This window comes from Heloderma suspectum, chromosome 7, assembly GCF_057233095.1.
Source record: "Heloderma suspectum isolate Gila_16-S chromosome 7, 16-S_ref, whole genome shotgun sequence".
Taxonomy (NCBI): Eukaryota; Metazoa; Chordata; class Lepidosauria; order Squamata; family Helodermatidae; genus Heloderma; species Heloderma suspectum.
The window spans coordinates 125015864-125026970 of NC_139464.1; the positions used below are offsets into that span (position 1 = coordinate 125015864).

At 49.7% G+C, this 11107-nt stretch overlaps 1 protein-coding gene across 1 annotated transcript; it reads left to right on the forward strand.

The window, feature by feature from the left end:
- The first annotated feature begins 502 nt into the window (after positions 1 to 502).
- LOC146340302 (uncharacterized) lies at positions 503 to 2507 on the forward strand. The gene has a single exon (XM_084811920.1). The coding sequence runs from the start codon at positions 503 to 505 to the stop codon at positions 1403 to 1405; it is 903 nt and encodes a 300-aa protein (XP_084668046.1). The 3' UTR covers positions 1406 to 2507.
- The last annotated feature ends 8600 nt before the right edge of the window (positions 2508 to 11107 follow it).

Sequence of the window (11107 nt, forward strand, 5' to 3'; positions counted from 1 at the left end):
TGTTGTAAGAATACTGTACAATGTTGTATACTGATTAAGGTTTACATAATGCATTCTATGTTCTTAAACAAGTAAAGTGAGATAACATCTGCTAAGAAAATAAGTACTGCATATATTTCAGTTTATCCCAGCATTTGTGTGCCCCCCACCCATCGTCCATGGCTTCAGTACTTCCAGAAATTTAACATCTCCAGCATAACCAATGGCCACTGTAACTCTACATAATTCCTTCCATTTGTTTAATGTTGATTTTATTGAGCAAAGTTTCAGCTGGGGCGAAGTGGGAAGTTAGCCAACAGACTGCAGTTATGAGGTGATTGTGAGCAGAAAACAAGGACCCTTGCTAGAGCAGTGGGCACGGATACATATGTGTGCTTGGATAACTGTTTTATTCCAGCAGGTAATGGAAACATGAATGACAGTGAGGAGGAAACAACGTTCCTGCAGGGAGGTCCTGAACATTCCAGAGGTCATGCATTGTTCTGTGAATTATTTGCCATGGATGCAGGTCCTGGCTCAGAAATGGTGTGTGAGACCCAGGACGTTGATTCTTCAGAGAAAGAAGAAAGGCAAGAAAACACCACTCGCTGTGAAAGAGGCTTCAGGAAACAGAAGGACACTATTGTTCATCAAAACACTCTTCCTGGGGAGAAACTACATCTGTGTTGAATGCGGGCAAAGCTTCAGCCGGAGCTCAGACCTGGACAGACATCAAAGGATCCACACAGGAGAGAAGCCGTACATGTGCGGGGACTGTGGAAAGAGCTTCAGTCGGCGTTCACACCTCATTCAGCATGGGCCGATCCACACAGGAGAAAGACCATACAAGTGTCAAGACTGTGGGAAAACCTTTAGCCAGAGCACGCACCTTGTCCAGCATCAGCGCAATCACACTGGGGAAAGGCCTTATGTGTGTGGCAAATGCGGAAGACACTTCTATCAGAACTCGGGTCTCCTTCGGCATGCCAGCTGCCACATGGGGCGGAAACCATACAGGTGCCCAGACTGTGGGAAACGTTTCAGTGACAGCTCTAACCTTGTGGCTCATCAGAGACTGCACACGGGTGAGAAACCCTACAAATGCCCTGACTGTAGTAAATATTTCAGCGAGAGCTCTAAGCTCTCTATCCACCGACGGACCCACACAGGAGAGAAGCCTTACATGTGTTCAGAATGTGGGAAAAGCTTCAGTCAGGGCTCGCATCTCATACAGCATCGTCGAACACACACGGGTGAGAAGCCATATGAATGCTCCGAATGCAGGACCAGCTTCAGTGACAAGTCCACCCTGATCAGACACCAGAGGACCCACACTGGTGAAAAGCCCTATAAGTGCATGCAGTGTGGGAAAAGCTTCAGTCGCAATGCCTACCTTGTTGTTCACCAGAGAGTGCATAAGTGGTAGGTATCAGCTAGTGGGACGTCGTGGAATAATTGTTCTGGCCTACCTTGCAGGACTATTGAAAAATTACTGAGATGACATATGTGAAAAGGTTTGAACTACTGCTGGAGAAGAATCCCATCCTCTTGAAACCTGGGCCAGCTTCTGGTGGGGATGGAAGCATGTCTGGAATAGATCCAAGGCCTGCTCCTTTCTGGTGGGTTTCAGGCTGATCCAGAAGTACAGAACTAAGTAAGTGGGGTTTTTTTGTTTTTTGTTTTGCCTTCCCGTCTCTGCCTCAGAGGCCTTGGAACATTTTTTTAACCTTTCCCATAGAAACTGAAAAGTGATCTGATGAGGGGAAAGCAAAGAATACAAATTGCACCCACATGCTCACAACTGATAGTATCAAATTTTATTCATTTGTATATGTGTTTGTTTGTTTGTCAGTTGATGAGTTGCCTTTTGGGCCAACTAGGGCCCCCAAGGTGACTTACAGTTAAAACTTGCAATGACTTGAACACTTTAAAAACAATTAAAAAACTTTAAAACAGCTCTAACAGCAGAAATTGAGAGCAAGAGAGAATCTTACAGAGTGCAGAGCTATGAGATTTAAAATACTTAAAAGCCATAAATAACAAAAAAAAGTAACAGCCCACCTAAAACTGACTAGAGAAGGGGCCAGCCTAGCTTCATTTGAGAGAGAGTTCCACAGGTGGGGTGTTGCCACAGAAGAGGTCCTATCCTATGTTCCCGCCAACTTGACCTTTCTTGGTGATGGGACAGATAGAAGGGGATCCAAAGAAGATCTTAAACTGTGGGCATGTTCATTTGGGAGGAGGTTGTCTTTCAGATATCCTGGCCCCAAACCCTTCAGGGCTTTATAGCTAAGGACCAGCACCTTTAATTGTGCCCGGAAATTGATGGGCAGCCAGCACAATTGATGCAAAACCAGTGTAATATGGTCAACGTAGTGTTCACAAGAAAGCAATCTGGCCCCTGCATTTTGCACTAGCTGCAGTTTCTGAACACTCTTAAAAGGCAACCCCAGGTAGAGCACGTTATAATATTTATTTATTCATTCATTTCATTTCTATACCGCCCAATAGCCGAAGCTCTCTGGGCAGTTCACAAAAATTAAAACCAAAATGTACACAGTAAAACAATACAAAAATATAAAAGCATTAAAACCACAATATAACAATACAAGCAGAATAAAACCTAGCAGCAATGCAGAAATTTAAAATACAGATTTAAAACAGCAAAGCTAAAAGACTAGAAAGCTAAAATACTGAAATGCCTGGGAGAATAAAAAGGTCTTCACCTGGCGCTGGAAGGAATACAACGTAGGTGCCAGGTGAACCTCACTAGGGAGCTCATTCCACAGCCGGGGTGCCACAGCAGAAAAGGCCCTCCTCCTAGTAGCCACCCGCCTCACTTCCTTTGGCAAGGGCTCATGGAGAAGGACCGCTGAGGATGATCTTAAGGTCCGGGCAGGCACATGTGGGAGGAGGCGGTCCTTTAGATAACCTGGCCCCAAGCCGTTAAGGGCTTTGAATGTTAATACTAGCACTTTGAATCAGGCCCGGAAATGGACTGGCAGCCAGTGCAGCTGGCATAATATGAGCTGGCATAATATGAGCTCGTTGGCCAGTCCCTGTTAACAATCTTGCTGCCCTCTTTTGGACCAGCTGAAGTTTCTGGACCATTTTCAAAGGCAGCCCCACGTATAATGCATTGCAGTAATCCAGACGAGAAGTTATCAGAGCATGGAGAACTGTAGCTGGGCTGTCTCTGTCCAGGTAAGGGCATAGTTGGTATACCAGCCTAAGCTGATAAAAAGTGCTCCATGCCACTGAGTTCACCTGTGTCTCACGTTACAGTTCTGGATCCAAGAGCACCCCCAAACTACAAACCTGATCCTTTAGGGGGAGTGCAATACCCTCCAGAACAGGCTGAATATCACCTAGCCGGGCAGACGAACCACCCTCTAACAGCACCTCCATCTTGTCTGGATTGAGTTTCAGTTTATTGGCCCCCATCCAGTCCATTACCGTGCCCAGGCCCTGATTCAGAACAGCCACTGCCTCACCTGGGTTTGATGAGAAAGAGAGGTAGAGCTGGGTGTCATCCGCATATTGATGGCACCTCAGTCCACACCTATGGATAACCTCTCCCAGCAGTTTCATGTAGATGTTAAACCTCATGGGGGATAAAATAGGGCCCTGTGGAACCCCATGGCATAATTTCCACAGCACAGAGCAATAATCCCCCAGCACCACCTTCTGGAATCGGCCATCCAAGTAGGAGCAGAACCACCGCAGTGCAGTGCCTCCAACTCCCAACCCAGAGAACCTGTCCAGAAGGATACCATGGTCGATGGTATCGAAAGCCGCTGAGAGGTCCAGGAGAATTAACAGGGTCACACTCCCCCTGTCCCTCTCCCGGCAGAGTTCATCCCACAGGGCGACCAAGGCAGTTTCTGTTCCAAAACCAGGCCTGAAGCCCGGTTGAAATGGATCTAGATAATCTGTTTCATTCAAGAGTGTATGGAGCTGTCCTGCAACCGCCTGCTCAAGCACCTTGCCCAGGAAGGGGATGTTGGCCACTGGCCTATAATTGTTAACATCCTCTGGGTCCAGGTTAGGCTTTCTCAGGAGTGGCCTGATTACCGCCTCTTTTAAAGAGGCCGGCACCACTCCCTCTCTCAGGAGGAATTTACACCCTCCCGGACCCAGCCAGACATCCCCTCCTTGTTCGATATAATAAGCCATGAAGGGCAAGGGTCAAGCACACAAGTGGTCTATCGGAGTTGGCCAAGCACCTTGTCCGCATCCTCGGGCCTCAATAACTGAAACTCATCCAATAAAACTGGACCAGACAGTGCTCTGGATGCCTCTACTAATAGAACTGCATTAATCGTGGTGTTAATTCATGACAAATCTGAGCAACTTTATCTTCAAAGTGCCGTGCAAAGTTGTCAAAGCGTGCTACTGAGGGTTCCAAAGTCTCTCTCCCTGGCCCAGAATGTCACAGGCTGTGAACCACTCCGAAAAGCTCTGCTGGACAACACTGAGAAGATGCAATGCTGGTGGAAAAGGACTGTCTCTTTGCCACCCTCACCGCCACAGAGTAGGCTCGATACTGAGCTCTAGGCTGTGTTTGGTCAGACTCGGCACGCATTTTCCTCCACCTGCGTTCGAGCCTTCTCCCCTCTTGCTTCATTGCCCTCAGCTCAGGTGTATACCAAGGAGCTGGCCGGGCTCTGCTCAGAGGGAGAGGGCGCTTGGGCGCGGTCCTGTGAACCGCCCAGGTCATCTCTGCATTCCACAGAGCGACCTGGGCTTCAACAGGAGCACCAGCCATACCAGCAGGAAAATCCCCCAGAGTCCTCTGGAATCCATCAGAATCCATTAGCCTCTGGGGGCAGACCATTTTATTATGTCCCCCACCCTTGCAGAGGGGAAAGGCTGCCAAGAGTCAAAACCTCAGCAGGAAGTGATCTGACCATGACAAAGGGACGGATGTTAATTCCTCCACTTTCAGATCACCGTCCTCCTGCCCAGTCGAGAAAACCAGATCAAGTGTGTGTCCTTTTACATGTGTTGGGCCGATGACATGTTGGGACAGCCCCATGGTTGTCATGATGGCCACGAAGTCCTGAGCTGCCCCGGATACAGAAGCCATGGCATGGAAGTTGAGATCCCCCAGGACCATCATCCTAGGGGTCCTCAACACCAAGTCCGAGACAACCTCCGTCAGCTCAGGCAGGGAGTCTGATGGGCAACAGGGTGGGCGGTACACCAGCAGAATCTCTAATCTGTCCCGGGTACCCAACACAAGGTACACACACTCAAGATCTGCACTTGAATGAGCAGGAAGCCTAGAGAGAGGGATCTAATTCCTATAGACCTCCTGGCCCTGGAGAGCCAGGGCCTGCAGGAGAAGCTGCCACCACCGGGGAAGAGCTGCCACCACCGGGGAAGAGCTGCCACCACCGGGGAAGAGGCGTGCCTGCCTGCTGCTGCTGGGCCTGCTGCTGCTGCTGCTGCTGCCACCAACACCAGGCCTTCCCTGCGGACTTCTGCCTGGCAGACCACCAGTCCTTGCAGGACCAGGCCCCCAGGTACCGAGCCAGCTGTGCTGTTTCCACCTGCCCCTTCCTGGAGGGGCTACATAAGCTGGCTGGCTGAGGTGGCCTGGGAGAGCCAGAATCTGCAGGAGAAGCTGACACCACCAGGGAAGAGGCGCACCTGCTGGTGCTGGGCCTGCTGTAGCTGCTGCCGCCGCCGCCGCCACCACCACCACTATCACAACCGTGGACTCCTGCCTGGCATTATTTTAAGGGGATTTTTTAGTTGTTGTTTTAAATTTCTGGGGGATTCTGTTGTGTTTTTAGGGGTGGGTAGCCTGCCTGATAGGCGGGAACGAGGGGGCATGTGTCCACCTGATGGAGGCAGTGGGGGGAGTGTTGGGGGCCAGAACATACCGAGGCTGGGCGGCAGGCACTGGCGGAGTGCGAGGGGCAGGCCATGCCAGGTAAGGGGAACAAGGGAGAGATTGTCAGGGTGGAAACTGAGCCAATAGAGCTCCAGAGCAGTTCTGATTCTGAGGAGGAACAGCAATCTGTGGGAGAGGAGCTCGCTCATCTCTCACATGCACAGCAGCTGGCAGAGATTCCTCCTGCCAGCATTCCTGGGATAGATAGTGACCTTGGCAATGAGAGAGCACTGGAGGGGGACTTGCTGGATGCTCGGCGCAGGTGCGGGGAGCGCTGACAGATGGAGGGTGCGGAAAGGAGGCGCTCTGCTCGCTTGGCACTAAAACAACAGTCGCATCCCAAGGACCCAAGGGAAAGAGGGAGGACCTCTCCATAGCCCATAAGTTCAGGGTCTTCCCGTGATTCTCCTTCAAATGGGGACCAACTGCCTTACCTGGAGCTTAGGCTCCCCTGCTATCTTTCCCCAGTGCTGTTCCTTGCTTTGTTGCTAGTGATTAGTATCTGAAAGAATCATAATGGAATAAAGTCTCGGAAAGAATCTTCGTCGTCTGCGTCCTGAGTTGGCTATTGGTGGGGACTGCAAGAGGCAGCTAGGGCGCTCCTGACAAATGTGCAGTATCTGTCCCCTGCTCCGGGCCTGTCCAGAGCCAAAGGATGGCTGGGGGAGGCATGACTCCATCTTCTGGCCTTTGTTTGCTGCTCTGCAACGCCAGATCTGTTACCCAGAAAACCTCCCTCATGCATGACATGATCCTGGATGAGGGTGCAGACCTGGCATGTATTACGGAGACCTGGCTGGCCAAGGCTGCTGCTCCAACTCTTGCAGCTATGTGTCCAGGCTTCAGAGGAGCATTGACGGGCATTTGCTTGGCACATGCAACTGAGCTGGTGGAAGCCCGCTTCCCCTTGCCCTCTTCCTCACAGCAGCCCTGAATCCCACAGAGGATTGGAGGACACTGCTGAATGGGGTGAGCTGTGGCAGCAGGGATGGGGGACCCTGAAAACCAGGCAGAAGCACCTTCCGTGAGCAGAGTCCTTCCGCCAATGGAAGGCAGATCCCAGATCCTACCCATTACTCCTTGCTGTTGACCTCCAGTCCATATAACATTATACTCCTCCTGGGTCAGCCGCTGGAAAGACATAGCCAGCTGCTCCTCTACAACTAAGCTGTTGTTCCCTCCAGTCAATCCTTCCCTTCACACTCTTCCCCTGGGATGGAGCCCATTTTGTAGCCTCAGTGTGTTGGCGGGTATCCCGACTCTTGCACATGCCGTATCTACAGTTTAAACAAGAAGATCTGAAACTTCAGGAATCTTAGGTGATTAATTTGTGTGTTTGGAATAAAACTTCTCTATAATAGTATTGTTTTATCTTTTCTAGAGCAAAGAAGCTGAAAGATGACAAGCTGAAACCTGAAAGAGAAGTGTTTTCCAGAGATGTTAGGCTGCTGAGCTCAGCATTGCAGATGTGGCTCACCCCGGGAATTCAGTTCATTCTTTTGTTGTAAGAGTTTTCTCTGGTAGGTGACACACTCTTGCACTACAAGAGATTCCTGATGCCTCAGATGCTCTCAGCCACTGTTGCGTGGATACCCCGAGCAGCCCGTAACTAGTAGGGATGGCGGAGAATTCTTCCACGGACCCCAATGAGGCCGGATTCTAAAGAATCTGCCCCCCCCCCGGAGTCCATGGCGGAATAGCACCACTCACCTCTGCTTCCCTGAGGACCCATCCAGAGCTGGATCCTCCTCACGGTGATTCTGCAGAGCCACCGGCCAGCTCCGGAGCGCCAGCGATATGGGCACCATTGCCGTATCGCTGGCTGAAGAGGACTGTCTCCAGATGCAAATGGCATCCAGTACGCCATTTGTGGCCATAATGGTCTTGGATTAAGGTAAATGCAGCCATAAATGGCCGCATTTAGCTTAAACTAAGACCTTGACAGCTGCAAATGGCGTAGTGGACACTGTTTGCATCCCTGTTTTTTCTTGTGATAGGCTACGCAAATATCTAGATAAATACAAATGCGTAGCCTATCGCGTGAAAAAACAGGGATGCAAATGGTGTAGCAGATGCCATTTGCGTCCAGATCCCTTCCTACAGTGAGTGCTCAGCAATACGGCACGGCAATGGCGACCATATCGCTTGCTGTACAGAGCCAGCTGGTGGCTCTATGGAGGTGCTGCGGAGCGGAGCCAGCCGGCGAGGATTCTAGAGGGAAGAACAGATCGCCTCCCCCGACCCTGCGGACCCCCCCCCCCCCGGACTGGCAGGTAGGGGATTCGTACAGCCCTAGTTACCTAGACGATGTGCTGTTTGTGATGGTTCCTCCACAGTCACAATGTGAAGACCACAAAAGGTCACGGTGGAGAAAAAAAAGTCATGTGTTAGTGTGCCTCAAAAGTGGATGTGGTTGCCTGGAATATCTAGAAGTACAGATTTGTTGATGCTCGAATTTTTTTTAGAAACGGTGAAACAAATGAATGTGCCAGGCCTCTAGTAGATGTTAGACAGCGAATTAGAGTAACACATCTGCTTGTTCTGGGCCACCAAACCTTCCCCACTACTAACACCAGTATTCAGGTCGGCCATTCCTGGAAACAGAATGTTGAATTTAGCCCATACGCCTCATTCCATCTGGCAGCTCTCATGGTTCATAAACAAGTTTTAACTTGCCGTTCCCTGACCATTTGGGGGGTCGGGGGGGAGCCTTCATAGTAAAAGTACAGTTGACTGACATATTTACAATGCAGTCCAGATTATTAAAAATAACATGGCATGACCTGGACTCGCCACCGCCACCATGGATACAGTCGCATGTATGGAGGGGATTGGAACAGGGTTCTGTTGAGCCTTCTCCCTTCTGGATCTTGGCCATTATTTGCAACAGGGGCTCCGTGTGTGCCACCTGTATAAGCATGCAGCTTATATCAGCCCTCCCCAGCCTGATGCCCTCCAGTTGTTTTGGACTTCAGCTCCTATCATCCCCAGTAAGCAGAGCCAATGGTCAGGAATGCTGGGAGTTGTAGTCTAACACATCTGGAGGGTACCTGGTTGGAGAAGGCTCCTCTGATGCATGCACAGCTGCATCATTTGGAGTTGGGGGGATGGATCATGCTCAGAACAGTACCAGTTTCTTAGGCTTTGGAGTTCAGTCCTAGCTGTCACACTATGGATCCCTGGTAACAGCAGGGCTGAAGAGTTTAATCTGATTTTCAGTTGGCTTTTAAATTGGACCTTAATGACAGCCACCCTTTGACTATGAAAGGGTTCAGTGCTGACACAAACGTAAACTATTGCTCTGTACATCTTTGGATTTTGGCAATGTGTTCCGATTGTTTTTCTAATAATAAAGGACTTGAATGTGTTTCTTACTTGAGATAAAAGGATCAGACTGTTGTCTGTAGACCAGAGTGGTGGCTGAGACAGAATTACACCTCTTTCTGGCAAACGTGCCTTCCAGGCCTATGATTGCTCCATAGCACTAGTGGAGGGATGCTTTCTGAGAAGAATCAGCTATTGCAGGGAGCAGCTTATTCAGCCCTTTCCCTGGTGGCAAGGTTAAGCACAGCCTCCAGCTAGCCCCTTCTGCCTTGCACCATGCCTCCTCCAACCCTGCATTGCTATTAACAGGCAAACCCTTATGAAGGGAACCTACATTTGCTCTTGTCTGCCTACACGTACTTCTGCCCTGAAATACATGTGGCCATGTTCAAGGGCAGGGGCAGGCAGACTTTGGGCTTGTCAGGTTTGCTTTGCTTTTACTAGAACCCCCGAGATCCACCAGCCAGAGCTTGGCGCAGAAAACGTACGCATAGAATTGAAGAACCCTGAGCCAGACATTTGTTTTGAGTTCCTGGAGCGAATGGAGCTCACAGTCCTTCCACACAAAAACCTGCTCCCGGTCATCACAAGCTTTCCTCATTTCAGCAGTATAATTAGGATAGGAGGAGGGTAATTGGGTTGCTGCTATTGGTAACAGGAGTCAGAAATCCTCACTGATTTATTTCAGATCACCCAGAGACTACCAGGAGAGCCATTTCTAGCTTCTTCCCACCTCTAGCCTAATCCTATCCAGTCCTGTGGTTCTCTAAAATGAACGAGCAGCTATCAAAAATGGCATCAGCTTGCTTCCCTCTACGACGCCGACACAAAAGGGACTTGTTCCTAAGGTCATAAACCTGAAACTTATATCATCTCCCTCGCTTTGGATAACAGCTTGGGATGGGTGGCACTTATTTATAGAACTGGTACATGCAAGGAATTGCTTGCTTCGGCAGTACTAATGCTTCCTCCATATCTTTAACTTCTATATAACCTGGATGCTTACCTACCATTTTAAAAGCAGGCACAAAACCCTGTGGCTGCTTTAAAGGTTAACAGGTTTACTGCTGGAAGAGGGTTCGTAGGCATGAGTCTACTTCCTCAGATGTGTGAAGAGGACAATGGAGGCGTTGGGTTCACTGTAGGGCAACAGGGATCTGCTTCACAAAGCCAGACTGAAAGGTAAAGGAAGTAACCTGGTTTTGGTACAACAAAGTAATGCGACTGCTTTTCAGGAATTTGTTGTACTTCAAGCTCCTTAGCCCCTTGGTTCTGTGGGGCAGACACCAAAGATGAGGGAGGAGCTGTGCTGGGATTCTGGGAGCCATCTGCATCCTCTGTACCTCCCTGCTGGCATCCTTCCAAAAGCAGATCCCATTGAGAAATTGAGGGGTTTGACTTGTGATGTGGAAGGCTCCAGATGGGAATTTAGCAAGAGCAGCTGAAGGAAGGGCGTGCTTGGGGGATGTCTTTCCCTGCCTTCTCAGCTTTGCCTGCCTGTCCATGCTGGCTCCTTCACCCTCCAGCTAAATCTTTCAGGCTCATGGACAGTGCTAACCTGTCACCTCATGTTGGTTCTAGCCCCTGCTGTCAAGCATTACTCATAAGGCTATGCATCCCTGGATTAATCCAAGGAAATATGGTCTACTCTCCTATAACTTAGGTCCATTAGATCTAACCGGTCCTCTGTGGCAGCAGAGAACAAGTCTTTGCCCTCTTCTATTCGCTTACCTCTAAGAGGTTTTCCTAATGGTCAACCTAGATCTACCCTTCTGTAACTTAAACCCATTAGATCGAGTTCTCTGGAGCAAGAGAGAGCAAGTCTTTGCCCTCTTCTATGTAACAGCCCTTAAGGGATGTGAAGAGCACGATCATCCCCCAACCCCACCTCAATCTACACTT